Consider the following 15509-nt stretch of genomic DNA (forward strand, 5'->3'; position numbering starts at 1 on the left):
GGACAGAGAGCTCTACAGGGGAGCCGGTAGGCCGGCTTTTGTAGGGGCCGCTCCCACTGGCCCCGCCCCCTGGAAAAACGCCACTGCGTATATCTGAATTATTCAATTTCACTGGATAATACAGGTATACCTGAGTTGGCAAAGTCAATAGCTTCCTCATAGTTACTTCTTTAAGAGAAAATTTGGTACCAGAGGTAGAAAGAAATAACATAGAAGGAATAAGGATATGTTCCTACACACACACAAAAGCAGTTGAACATGGTTCAGCAAACTTTTCATTAAAAACAAACACATATGCACAAATGAAATGAAACATTTCATTATATAAAGCCTTGCATAAGTCAAGTAGAACATGGTGAACCTCCTAGAGATCACTTGAAGACTTATTTCAAAAGGCAACTAGAGATTTTTTTTTCTTTCACCAGGTTCTGCTTTTCTTATGATTTCCATTTTAGTGGCCAAATTTATAAATCTCTGTTTTGTTTTTGTTTTATTTCACCAGCTGGGAGTGGGGCTGCCAAAAACCCTACTTAACCCAGGATAATAGATGTTGAGGGGCTTTCTGAGTTTTTCTAAAAGATCACATTCTTGTCTGTGTGAATAACTGATGTTTATTTGCGTGAATAACTGAACGGTCCCCCAGGGACGTAGCCAGGATTTTAGGAAGGGGGGGTCCAGACTGAGTGCCACCATTATAATGGGGCTTGGGCACGGCGGCGCAGCAGCACACACCATTCATTTTTCTAATGGAAGGGGGGGGGGTCCGGACCCCAAGCCCCCCCCCCTTGGCTACGTCCCTGGGCCCCCTTATCAGAGGCTTTGTAAGCCTGTACTGATATTACAGGAAAAAGAGGAAACATTCTCTTACCATGCATATTTATATACACCTCTATTAAATCTTGTCTTCTTTAATATACTCTTTTCAACTTAGTAAAGGAGATTAGCAGTGCCCCCTATGGTTGGACACGACTTCGCAACCTTTACCTTTACCCAATTATACAATATCCTTTTTTAAAAACTTACAGTGACCAGAAGAGTGCACAGTATCCCTAATGTGGCCACACCATAAATTTGCATAAAGATATTATGAAATTGAACGTTTTCTTTCATTTTTAATATTCCCAAACCTCAGCATGGAATTTGCCTTTGTCAATCCACACACTGGATTAATATTTGCATTGAACTAATCACTCTATTGGCATATATGTGAAGTCAGGATTTTTTCCCCCAGTGTGCATCACTTCATTTGCCTACACAAAACTAGATTTGCCATTGTAATGCCCAGTTTGTATCTTTTGCAAACTGCCAATTTTTGTTCTAATAACCCTAAATAACTTGCATTGTTAGCAAGCTTGACCTCCCCACTGTTCACTCCTAACTCCAGGTCATTTATGAACTAGGTGAAAAAGCCTGATGCAAAGTCTTGATGCATATCCTTGGGGGAAGACAATGTTTACAGCCTTTCATTGTGAAAGCAATTCATTTGTTTTTCCCAGTGATGCAGACTTGAGTCAATTGACTCAGACTTAAGTCAGACTCAAGTCACTGCGATAACTTCGACTTGACAAAAATGACACTTTGACTTGATTAGACTTGAGACTTGTATATTTTTGTATATTGGTTTGCTGTTGCCATTTACTTTGAGCAGAAGGCAAGACCTATGCCCAAAGCGCAGGGTGCATTTCTCAGAAGGGAACAGCAAATGCATTAGGCAATGGGCTTGAGGTGGAATGATCCTTTCAGAGCTTTACAAAAGCTTTAGAAGTTTCCTATGACGTGCAGTAGGGACAGGCTGTCAAGCAGACTTCAAATCACCCCACAGGCCCATTGCCTATCCCACTTGCTGTAACCTCTGAGTAACACACCCTGCCTCCCTTTTTTTTTCTGTTAAAAAGTTAGTTCCCAGACTTGAGCCTCAACTTCAAAGTATCTTGCATGGACCTGAGACTCAACCTGAGACTTGAAGGTAGAAACTTGAGAACTGACTTAAAACCTGGACTAAAATAGCTGAATACGTCACTGGTTCCTCCCCTCTGCTTTTTAACTTTTTTCTTAAATGATCTGGAAGTGGGGTGATGGCACCATCATGACACCAACAGAATAGAATAGAATCTTTATTACAGTCATAGACCAACATAAATGACACCAAATTATTTAGGGTGAATAAAGCACAAAGGAAGATGGGGAAAGATTCCAAAAGATATCTCCAAATTGAGGAAACAGAAATTAAAATGTAAATGTAATTCAGTGTAAGCAAATGTAAAATGATACAGGAAATTTTGGTATGATCCAACATGGCTCTAACGCTCTTATGGATTCATCATATGCCAGTAGTAATAACTTCACACAAATAATATTCATGTTCTTTCATGTTTATTTAGACACAAATTAATCTCATGTTGTTTTTGCATCAGCATAACCTACGTGCTGACTGTTTTGACAAGAATTTGGTAACCTAAAAGCTGTTCTCAACCCAGGCTATAAGTTGTTGCTATGCTTCCTTTTGAAGAAGTTCAATTCTTCTAAATTATTTAAGAGAACTGAACAGTCAGTAGTGTTTCTATAATGGCTGGATGAGACTTGCATTAATTATCCATCATTCCATTGTAGAAGTGCCCATTTATTTCAAATGAACATTTTTATAACTTTTAAATCTCCAAATCAATTTTAGCCACATTTTTAAAGCCTGTTATACACAGTGGGCTAAATCCCCGTGTCACTCTTAACTACATTGGCCTAAAGCACACGGGCAAGAAATGGCTACTTTGGGCTGATCCACGGGCATGGTGTACAGATGGTGCACATTCCTGGATTGGGTCAAAGCTACATTATTACATACAGCTCTGAAAGAAGGCAAGAATTACCACTTCAAATTAAAGAAACATTTATAGTATCATAACACTATTTTAGGTAGACAAATTAACAATAAAGCTCATAGATTTTAAAGTAAAATAAAAATGACTAAACAACCATTTGAAAAATCACCTAGGAATTAGTTGGCTCATAACAGAATTTAGTATGACCTCCATCTTAACTAATAAGTATCATACAAAAATATTTTTATAACCCAAATGCTCTAGGAAGTTATGAAAACACTATGAAGTTAAAACATGTTTTCCTTGTTTACCACTTCACTTGTACTGCTAAGTAATCATATATTACTTAATTTGACAAAAAAATCTTTCAAGGTCTGACAGGAAAGAAGAGTCTTGCAAGAAAGAAGAAAGAGGGTTTTTTCCCAAGGAATAAAACAACAAAAGCTACTACCAAAATCAGCCAGAGGATTTGAATAAAAACCATTTTGATCCCAATATATCCACTGAGAATGTGGCTAACTCTTTCCAACTGAAAAACATGGAAGTAAAGTGTGTGGGGTACAAAACATGGCCCTGGGGCCACAAGTTGCTATTCTGGCCCTTAATCCCTTTTGTTATTTCCCAAAAAAGGCAAACTGTTCACCCTGAAAGCCTCTGAGAGTAGCAATTCATTTGTAAATAGGGTTTAAGGTCTTCCAGAGAATCTAGATTTTTTTTAAAAAATAAAACAGATGTGTCTTCCAACCACTTTAGCACTTTTAGCAACCCATGAAGCCCTGGTTTATGGGTTCCTGGTGCCAAAACATTGTCCCCAGACCCAAAACAGTTTCCTACACCTAAATTAATCAGAAAATGCTTTTGGCTGAATTGTATTCTTAATAGACTTGATACTCTTGATTTAAAAATATAATCATATTTGCCATCTCAATTATTTTTAATGGCATTAATCTCTATGTACAAACAACCTCTGGGGGGAAATACTGTTGTGGGAAACCAATAATGGAATAATACTTAAATTGCTCCAATGTAGTCCAAGATCCTACACTGCACAATGTACTATAAAAGCTTGGTATGTAGAACTCTGCTATGGCTCTCTGTTATAGCTCCTCCCTCCCAACTCACAGGACTCAGTAGAAAGTAGGGGGGAATCCGAGAAGCTTTTTATTACGCCCCATGGCATAGCAAATAGATGGTATCTTCTGCTGAATTCTGCTGCAGTCTCAATAGATGATGTCATCTGTATCTGATTATGGGACATAGCCAGATGATTCTCCAATCCCTCATATTGCCCATCAGCCACAGAATGGCCATTTGAGGGAACTATCATAGCAAAACTGTGAGAACTAGAGAGGCTTTGGTTGTTGCAGATGATGGAAGAGAATGCTAACCTCTGCAACAACTCAAAGAAAGGCATATGGAAGTATAAGGCAGACTTACACTTAGTGGCACTAACAGGATGTCAGTCAATGTGTTTCAATGACCCCAAAGGGTGAAAAAGACACTACTCAAAAGAAATGCTTGGCCAAGTGATTGTAAGTTAGAGCTAGATCCTTTGAATGAAAGTATGCATTTCAGTATAACTATAGGACTATTAAAGACTTATAGGAATAACAACACATGCTCCTTCCCTATAAGGGCAGACCCTGGTCAGACTCTAAGCATAAGGCACCTCACTCAAAGTGAAGTGAAGCAATTCCTTCTGTTCAAATCAAAGGCTGCTGATTCTTCAGATCTTCTTACATCCTACTGTTGCTCTGTACCTTCAAGTTGTTTCTGACTTATAGCAACCCTAAGGAAAATCTATCACAGGGTTTTCTTGGTGCAGTTTGTTCAGCCAGGCTTTGCCTTTGCTTTTCTTTGAGGCTGAGAGAGTATTGCTTGCCCAAATTCACCCAGTTGGTTTCCATGACCAAACAGAGATTCAGTCTCTAGTCTACAGAGTTGAACTATACCACAGTGGCATTATCTTTATATAATTTGTTGTTGTTGCTCTTAAGTTGACTTCAACTCTTGACAACCCAATATAAAAGATATCTCCAAGGACCCTGTCCTCAGCCTCTCTGCTAATTAATCTCATGTTTTTATTCAATCTTCTAACTGGTCTTGATTATATGGAGGCTGTAACTTGAGAGTGACACGGCTAGAAAATACCACACAAAATATTAGGCTGCTTTGGGTTTGTGGTATTTGCACGGCAACATGGATCTGATCTGGTTTTAGCACAATGAAGACAGTCATGGATTATATTCTGAGTTTTACTAGTGAGAATGGATCATAATTCAGTTGGTGCATGCTTTGCATGGGGATAGTTCCAAATTCAATCACTGGCATTTCCTGCTGACATGATCAGGTTAACAAATTGTTGGAATAGTAACAAGTTCTACACTTGAGCCATTATAGAGTTAATAACCATTACATGGTTAATGGAGAGCTACTGAGAACACAGATTACCTACAGCTGTATATGCATAGCTCTAAGCAACTTTTGAGCCTTAATAAGGCTAGCTTTGTATTGAGCTCTTCCTCCTCTCTCCCTCTTTTGCTCACTCTATTCTTAGCCTTCTTTTATGTTGTTTTATATTTGTTTATATTATGTAGTTTGTATTATTTGCTATTATTATGTTTGCCATTACTACTATGGTTTATTTTGTGTCTTTTGTATATATGGATTTTGTGTGATTGTTATATACTGTAGATTGTTTGTTACTCTTTTAAGCATTTATAGATAAAGCCTTTTTATAATACCTTGTCTCAGTCTCTTTTCAAATCCATTGTTCCAACAAATTTAGTAGCAGAGGATAGTTGCTTAAAAGAATGGTTGCTTAAAGCAATGGTTGTTTGAGACAATGGTTTGAAAAGTGATTTTGTATTTGGAAAGATTTTTCATTGAAACAGAGTTTTTTCTGTGAAGTCGAAAGTTTTCATGGCCGGCATCCATGAACATGGCCACACAGCCTGAAAAACCCACAAAAAAACTGTAGAGTTTTTTCTTTTGGTAAGTATTTTGAGAAATGTATGGCATTTGTTTTGGTTATGGCTACTGAATAGAGTAGTTGGTTTTTAATGATAAGAAAGTTTTAGCTTGCAAACATAATTTTGAATAGTACAAGAATTTTTACTTGGTGAAGTTTTTAAAAATTAAAGAACTCTGTCTGAGGCGATTGTCAGTCCACCACCACCACGAAAAAAACTGGGCTAGCTCAACAAATATTCTGATAGAATTAAAATCACTTCCAGTGTTACTATGTATTTCCTCTTGTAGTATTAATGTGGTAATTTCTACTATTATCTCTTCAGTTTTGTTATGGTTCATCATAACATTTAGAGCTTTCCTAGTATATGACTCAAATACTTTAGGAACAGTTTTATGAATTTTTGGCAGTGTGCACATGAATCCATTTTATGTTCTTCAACAAGGCAAATGAGGCAACACTCATGGCCATTAGAAATGGGTATGTTCTCCTATAAAGTTGGAATCTCTTAATTATAACTACTGTTACGGTTGCCAATTTTAGCCTCATCTGATTACAATAATTATTATTTGTACAGCCAGTCACTGTGGGATGCAGACATCATTTATTTATCCCTGCTGTCTGGCTTGGGAAGTCTTAAACATGATAATGGTGTCCTAGAGTTTCCACAAGATATTGGCATCAGCTTATAGGATCTTTGCCCATCAGACTGTAGAAATGGAAAAACACGCCAGCAGCATGTGGAAAAAAAAAAGCTGCTATTCTCCAGCATGATCTCTAGGGAAACTGCAGGAATGGAAAAAAAAAACATTTTATAAAGTTACACCTCTGAATTACATCCCACAGGTGGTACATAATTGTATTTATGGCAGCCAACACTTAAAGAAGTTTTATACCTTTCGGTGTAACTCTTATTTAAACGTGCTTTTCAAAATCTTGGAAAGTTAGCTATCAGGTAGTATTTCTGCAAGTCAAAAACATGCTATAGAGATTTGAGTCCAGCAACTCTCTTCCTCAATCTGACATTCCCTGTGAGAGTTTCCTCCAGGGCTCCTAAAATAGTGTCTTTCACAAGCCTCACTGAAATTAATGAGAGCTCAAATCACTTTCTCTTTTGAAGTGGCTGAGTAAGAAAAGCTTTCCTGATGGACTGTGCACATCCTCATTTATTTCTTTTTTGGCATATCAATAATGAATTAATTCCTTATGTCTTTATAGTACCTTGCCAAAGCATTCAATCTCTTTTTAATTTTTCCATATTTTGTTGTGTTACAACCTGAAACTGAAATGAGTTTACTTCACATTGTTAACACTTGATCCACATAAGATGCTAATCACTGTCCAAGTGCCAGCTATTTAGGGCTATCTTCAGAACAAGTAGAAGAACAAGGAAATAGTATAGAGAAGATGGTAAAATATGAACAGGGGACAGAAAGAAGGAAAAGCTATTTAACACATACTTTGCCTCTATCTTTTCCCCAAAGGAAAGCAGAGCCTAAACTGGTAAAAATGCGAGAAATGATGCAACAAGAGAGCTGAAGCCCAGAATAGGTAGAGGTAGTACAGGAATACCTAGCTACTCTAAATGAATCTAAGGGCCTGAACAGACAGGACAAAATAAAGTTGCTTCGGGCCACTGGAGGGATGCTGTTTAAATGACACATACATCTCAAGAGGCCAGAAGCTGAGTCAAAGCAACACTCCAGTCCTTAGGACTGGAGCGTGGCTTTGCTGTGGTTTCCAGTCTCTTAGGATATATGCATCATTTAAACAGCATACTTCCAAAGTGACCCGAAGCAGCTTTGTTTTGGCCTGTCTGTATGAGCCCTATGTCTCTAGGGGTTGATGAATAGTATCCAAGGGTACTAAGGGCACTAGCAGATGTAGGACTGAAAGAGATGGCAACCTCACAGCTGCTTCCAGCCAAGTCGGGGACAGGCATCATCTAAATTCCATGCCTCCAAAGCAGACGGAAACTCTTTATTTGGCCTGTCTGTTTCAGATTACATGTTAATCTGTGTACTGTTCCATTGTTGAAAGGCAAGGCCTCAGGGTGTCTATTTAATTAATGATCCATTGTCTGCTGGGAAATCCCCCTCACCCTTTTTATTTGCATTTACTAGTTCTTGATGTTGATATTTTTCAGGACTGGTAGTCAAACTTTGTTTACTTTAATAGTTTCTTCTTTCCTGTTGAAGTTGTCCAGGTGTTTATGGATTTCAATGGCTACCCTGTGCTTTCTGACCTGATCGTTATTTGCATGGTCCAGAATTTCAGTGTTTTCAAACAGCATTTTATCTCCAGGATGGTTTATAATGTGCTCTGTTACTGGATGACCCAGTCTGCTGTGTCTCCCATGTTCATTGATTTGTGAATGATACTGTGTTTGATGGTCTCTTTGTAGACTTGTCCACAGCTGCATGGTATGCAGTAAACTCCTGCAGCTGTGAGAGGGTCTCTCCTGTCATTCACTGAGCGCAGCATTTGGTGGATTTTCTTGGTCAGTTTGTAGATCATTTGGAAGTTGTGTTTCCTCACCAGCGTCCCTATTCTGTCTGTGACTTCTTTGATGTATGGTAAAAATACCTTCCCTTTGGGTGCTTGTTTGTCTTCACTCCTCTAGGTTTTTCTGTGTCTGGCAACCCTTCTGGTGTCTGAGCTGGAGTAACCATTAGCCTGTAGATCCCAGTCCAGGTGCTTCAATTCATTTTCCAGGGAGTGGGGTACACAGATCATTTTTGCCCAATCTGCCAATCTTTTTACTGTGCTTCTTTTTTGTCCTGGGTGATGGTTGGCGTTCTTGTGTAGGTATCTGTCAGTGTGTATAGGTTTTCTGTATATTGTGTGGCCTAACTATTGGTTTGGTTTGCAGATGACCCGGACATCCAAAAATGGCAATGTTTCTTCCTTTAAATGCAAATGAAAACCACTCAGGGTGAGGCGGGTTTCCCAGCATTCAATGGATCATTGATTAAATAGACCCCCCTGAAACCTTGCCATTCAACAACAAAACAATACACAGATTAACATGTAAATCGCTTCCTCTCAACCAACAGTATATATACCCCACTCTCATCCGGGCCAGCATTCTCTGAAGATGTCAGCCGCAGCTGCTGGTGAAATGTCAGGGATAAACTCTTCTAGAACACAGCCTCATAGTCTGAAAACCCCACAAAAAAACTATGGATGCTGGCCATGAAAGCCTTCGACTTCAAGCTGGAACATGTTCACAGGAAGGCAACAAAAATGGTAAATAGCTTGGCAATTAAGTCCAATGTGATAGCCTTCTTGAAATATGTGAAAGGATTTCTTGTAAAAGATAGAGCAAGTATGTTTCCCGTCACTCTGCAAACTAAAACACAAACCAATGGATTCAAATGACATGAAAAGAGAATCCACCTGGACATACAAAAAAGTTCTTGACCATAGGAGCTGTCTGATAGTGGTGGGTTGCTTATTAAGGTGGTAGACTTTCCCACATTGGGGGTCTTTAAACAGAGGATAGATGACTCTCTCAGGATTGCTTTAGCTGTGTATTCTTGCATGGCAAGGACTTGGACTAAATGGCCATTGTGGTATTTTCAGTTCTATGATTCTGTGATTTAACTGATGAATCTAACGGACAAGATACTTTGAAAAGCAGCCTCTTTTTGTTTCTAGAAAAATCATAGCGAAAGAAAACAGGGCAAACTGTGTATGATGCTAAAGTATGTTTATATAATTGAGTCTGACAAGGTTTACAGCAGGCCTATCATACAAGTCTTTTCTGATTATATTTTGGATAGAAGATACTAAGCAGAAACTATTTAGATGCCTACATATTGATTTAAAGAAAGGAAAAATGGGACTGGTGCTGTCATATGGTAGTTCATCTGAGACTCAGTAAAACAGAAGAGCAGCAAAACTGTGTATGTGTGTGCATGCATAGAATCATAGAATCGTAGAGTTGGAAGAGACCACTAGGGCCATCCAGTCCAACCCCCTGCCATGCAGGAAATCCAATTCAAAGCATCCCTGACAGATGGCCATCCAGCCTCTGTTTAAAGACCTCCAAGGAAGGAGACTCTATCACCCTCCGAGGGAGTGCATTCCACTGTTGAACAGCCCTTACTGTCAGGAAGTTCCTCCTAATGTTGAGGTGGAATCTCTTTTCCTGTAGCTTGCATCCATTGTTCCGGGTCCTGTTCTCTGGAGCAGCAGAAAACAAGCTTGCTCCCTCTTCAATATGACATCCTTTCAAATATTTAAACAGGGCTATCATATCACCTCTTAACCTTCTTTTCTCCAGGCTAAACATCCCCAGCTCCCTAAGTCGTTCCTCATAGGGCATGGTTTCCAGACCCTTCACCATTTTTGTCGCCCTCCTTTGGACACGCTCCAGTTTCTCAATGTCCTTTCTGAATTGTGGTGCCCAGAACTGGACACAATATTCTAGGTGGGGCCTGACCAGAGCAGAATACAGTGGCACTATTACTTCTCTTGATCTAGACACTATACTTCTATTGATGCAGCCTAAAATAGCATTGGCCTTTTTAGCTGCCACATCACACTGTTCACTCATGTTCGACTTGTGGTCTACTTGGACTCCCAGATCCCTTTCACATGTAGTTTCATTCAGCCAGGTGTCACCCATCCTATATCTGTGCATTTTATTTTTCCGCCCTAAGTGCAATACCTTACATTTCTCTGTGTTGAATTTCATTTTGTTAGCTTTGGCCCAGCTTTCTAGTCTATTCAGGTCATTTTGAATCTTGATCCTGTCCTCTGGGGTATTAGCTATTCCCCCTAATTTGGTGTCATCTGCAAATTTGATAAGTATGCTCCCAATTCTGTCATCCAGGTGATTGATAAAGATGTTGAATAGCACTGGGCCCAGGACAGAGCCCTGTGGGACCCCACTGGTCACTTCTCTCCAGGATGAAAAGGAGCCATTGTTGAGCACCCTTTGGGTTCGACCGGTCAACCAATTACAGATCCATGTAACAGTTCCTTTGTCTAGCCCACATTTTATGTGTCCTCATATTGCTTGTTGACTTATGACAACTCCATGAATTTCATAGAGTATCCTTAAGAATGGAATATTTAGAGGTGGTTTTGCCAATTCTTTGCTCTGAAATATAGCTTACAACACCTGGGATTCCCATCTAAGTACTATAAAGAGGTAATATTCCACAGAACTGTGAGTATTACTAGGAGCACTGTATACACAGATTGTCACCCAAGATGGAAATACCCAGATTAATAAAATACAAGTTAAAAAATTAAAAGCTTGTTGTTCTTTGATTGTATCCAAGTCTGACATCCAAGTTTAGGAGGAGCAGATGACCAGTAATCCATCAACAGTAACTCTTTCTGGTTTGAGTTCATACTTTAACCAAACTATCCAACATTCTCTGTGTATTTGCAAACTTCAGCATCTTGGATAGCTCCTTTACAGTTCAGACTAAAATACAGAGTAGATTCAGTACTTCAACAATATGAAAATCATCAACTACCACTGTTTGGTATCCTTGAATATCATGAATGCCATTATGAACAGCCAGTTCATGAGTTTCCATATCTATTTCTGCTCCTTCCATTTCTTAATATAACCACTACCAGATCTTTCAAACCCAATTCTACATTCTCTTACTGGCCCTTATATGTAGGTCAGGGGGTAGGGAGACAACATCTGTACCCTCCCATGTTTTTCCACTAATTCTTCCATTTTTTTCTTGATGGGAAAAGTATCACTTAAGAAAGAAAATGTGGAATATCTCCACAGTGTTTGAATTTTTAGCACCAGGTTATCCAGTTGTAGTACTATGGTCAAGGTAAAGAAAGTTCTTTTAAAAAAAGAAAAGAAAAAGAAACAAGGAGTATTGAACGAAAAAGAAACAAGGAGTATTGAACCATAATCACTTAAATTTCTTCCTGAAGATAAAGACTCTTCAGAGCAGGAATTCTAATGAGAAAAAGTATGTCAAGCCCAGGCTGAGAAGGCATTTTGAAACTACCTGAAATTAATTAGAATCAACCAGTGGCTGAAAACAAGTATAGTCAGCACAATATTGGTATGATCTAATCTTTCCACTTCTGTTTCAAGGTGAGTAGTGGCCTTTCATTCTAACTGACACTTTGCACCTGTTTTGGAGAGCAGTAGTATGTAATAGTCGGTCTACCTAGTTACAAACACATCAATACAGATTCAAATAATTTCTCATCAGTACAGATTCAAGAACTCAAAACTTTTTCAAGCAGTTGAAATTCCAACCACTCAATTTCTCACCAGTTTTATATAGTACAAATAAATTAAGGGACACTGATAATGTAAAGCAAAGCAAATTCTATTTTTAAAATTAAAAAAATGTAAAATCTTAGTGACCATTTCTACATCTTTCAGCGATAAAGCATTCCTACTTCAGACACATGTTTCTCTACTTTTAACTAGCAAATTATTCTATGGTCAGTTTCATTTAGGGGACAATGATATAGTTATTTGTTTCTTAATCTATTTTAGTCTTCTATATTACATTATTTGGAATAAGAATGACCCTTAAAGAGCATATGCTTGTGCAAGAGTTGTTCTAAATCTTGCTGTTGTATTGACTGACTGACTGATTGAATTTTTATTCTTCCTTTCTACCAAGAAGAGATTCAAGACAGCAGATTGCAACAGCAGATTGTTACTTCTTATATTATAAGGCAAAAGCACAACCTGCCAGAATGCATTTATCACCGAAAAGGAAAGATTTATGCAATATGACACCTGGCACTGAACAATTAACTTAATACCACCATCAAGGAACCAAGACAATATTTGAGAAAACAAAATTTAATAACTAATGACAGTTGAGAAAAATATTATATTCACGCATCCCTCCCAGTTTGTGGACTTGAGATCCACGGTTTTGGTACTTCGTGGACGGCAAGTGGTGAGGCATAAAATGGGGTGCACGCCCAGGAGAGTGCCCCCATTATAACCAATGGGGCCTGAATATCTGCAATATTTTCAATTAGCAGGGGAAGATCCAGAACGGATCCCCCGTGAATCGGAAGGGACGAGTGTACATGGTTCTGTATCACACACCATAGAGACATATACAAAATACAAAATGGAAGGGAAAGTTTAAGATTAAAGAGAAGAATGTCATAACTAAACATGGAAAGCAATCAAATATCAAATGAAAATAATTCATTTCTAAGACCAAGGTTTCCAATATGTCCTGCATTTTTAAAATATATTGAAAAAAGTATTTTAAAAATAAATTGTTCTGAAATCATTTTGTTGGTCTATAAACATGATTGAGATAGAAAGAGACAGAGAGAGAGAGAGAAAACTAGTCTGGTTTTCAGTTTGTCCTGTAACTTTTGTCACATTATTGTAGGATTTACATTTGTTGGAATTAAAACTTAAATGATTTACAGAGATTCACAGAGATGCTCTACCCCAAAGGCTGACATTTCAGCAAAAGCATGGACTACTACAACTCTTCAAATAAATTACAAAATCAGTAGTTGAGAATGACACATTAACTTCCAATCTAATTAAAAGGTAAAAACATCACAACTCACCCCTTCTGCTTTTTCCTCTGTATTAGCCAACATTTCCTGGAGAGCCCTCACCGACAAAGATTGTTCCAGCACAAAATTGCAGATGGAGAGATCCGGAGGAACATTCTGATTTTTAAAAGATGATGAAGAAAGCATTGAATGAAGCATTTCATATAACTGAAAATACAATTTTATGTCTACAGCAGTGGGACCTATTGCCAGGTGAATGTCCATAAGATTGTAGCCTTAACAATATATCAATAGTTACACTGTGATCCTAATTATACTTAGTCAGAAGTATATTCTTTCAAATCCAGCAGAATAACTCTATAAACATTTAGGATCACCACCTCAGTTAGTCACTGTTGATCAAGTCCATAAAGCCAAGTGAACAAACAATAAGAATAAAGAAAATATGAAAACATAAGCTACTCTGTTAATTTCAAAAGCATTCTCATTAATTGAATCAATTATCATAAAGGAATAGTTGCTGCAACATTCCTAACGAGTATGTCTGCTGTCAAGAGAGAGGCACAGCAAAACAGACAGACAAAATGTCCTTATCCAGAGAACAAAGATATAGCAAAGAACCTCACTACTTATTCAAGAGAACATCTTGACAATCATAATGAGGATTGCAAAGATATCTTGCGTAGGTTTCCATTGGCACAAACTGTGATTGCAAAAAGCATAGCTACAATAGCATTCCCACAGTTATTTATCATTTAATACACACTGGCAACACACTGACATAATGATAAACTAGTTCTTCTGTAGAAACACTCTAATGCTATGTTCAGGAGATACATTAGTGAGTTCTAAATCCCTCACCAAACTACAAATCCTAGCATTCCATAGGAGCCATGACTGTTAAAGTGGTGTCAAGTTGTTATAGTATGGATACACCCTAAGATGAAGTGCAAATAATAATTTGTGTACAATGATGAATATATTTTTGAACGCACATCTGTAACAAGTATTTCTACAAGATTTATTTCTGAATAATGTCTTTCAGCATTTTACCTTTATACCGCCTACTCAAACCTAATTAATTTTGCTTTCTTTAACACTTTACATTGAATGCGAAGGGATCTTGCAACACTGCCTTTGAAAATTTGTCTGAATTATGTTAAACAAATACACAGCTCTAGAGAGTATGCTAAGACATTAAACAAGGGTTTAGAAGTACAGGAATGAGATAGGCAGAGGATAGAGGATCCTGCTGGGATGACAAAAAGATAAAATATTTTTTTCTGATTATTCCAAAGTGGCAAAATTATTTCCAATGAGGTATATTTGCAATTTCAGTCTAAAATAAAACCTGGACTAAACATCTGAGCCTTCAGTATTGAAGATGAAGGCTAGAAACATAAACATATTTGACAGTTCCACTAGACTGACTGCAAGGAAACCTACTTCAACTGGGGGTCTGTCCACACTGACCAAAAAAATGCAGTTTCACCCTGTTTTGAGCCTCACCTGTTTATAAAATGCACAAGGCAGAAAGAGTGAAACTAGGACAAAGCCTCATTCTGGGATGAAAAATGAAATAAAATAAAGCCCTTTTGCCCTCTAACTTGAAAAGTACTGCAAAAGTGCATAAACAGAACAATGTGAATACAAGAATGCCAGGCACTTTAGACAAGCAGTCTGGAGCCTGAGCCCAATGGGCCTGGTAAGCTACCAGTGCACTGCTTGCCATACTTTTTTTCTTTTGTCAAGCATACAGGTGCACAAGTTGCCTGATGCACCATTGATCCATCATACCAGCAAGCTATAACACACCCCATGAAGCGAAATTACAAGAAACAAGGCAGGTTGCCAATAATGCAATATATGTAATTAAAACAGACACAAACTAGCCAGTCTAACAAGGGGTCATGGGTAAAGAGGGGAAAATGGGCATGTATGGGGGGCCTCTATGCATGACAGGTGGCTGTCAGACTGAGCTGGAAGAGGGCACAGCTGTGGTAAATCTGCTTCATCTTCAGAAGCCAAATTCTCATTGGGCAGTATAAAAGGTTCCATGTTGGGAGAAAGGCAAGGCATCAATAAAAGTTAAAGTAAAATAATAACATAGTCATTTTTAGCTGCAAATGCAGTAGTGGGCCACTGCAGGGGATACAGAGTAAACTGGTGTCTGCTCCAGCTCCTTACTCCACCCTAGAAACAGCTGAGTGAAGACATGA

The 15509-nt window shown here is 38.3% G+C and overlaps 1 protein-coding gene across 1 annotated transcript in view; it reads right to left on the bottom strand.

Moving 5' to 3' along the window:
* RYR2 (ryanodine receptor 2) overlaps positions 1-15509 on the bottom strand; it is a 421553-nt gene that overhangs the window by 293235 nt on the left and 112809 nt on the right. The window contains exon 3 of the mRNA XM_089529854.1: positions 13342-13446. Within this exon, the coding sequence (XP_089385980.1) occupies positions 13342-13446 (105 nt within the window). The remainder of the gene's footprint in view (positions 1-13341; positions 13447-15509) is intronic.

The sequence above is a fragment of the Sceloporus occidentalis genome, unplaced genomic scaffold (genome assembly GCF_023333645.1).
Source record: "Sceloporus occidentalis isolate IW3139 unplaced genomic scaffold, rSceOcc1.0.p SCAF_6, whole genome shotgun sequence".
Lineage (NCBI taxonomy): Eukaryota > Metazoa > Chordata > Lepidosauria > Squamata > Phrynosomatidae > Sceloporus > Sceloporus occidentalis.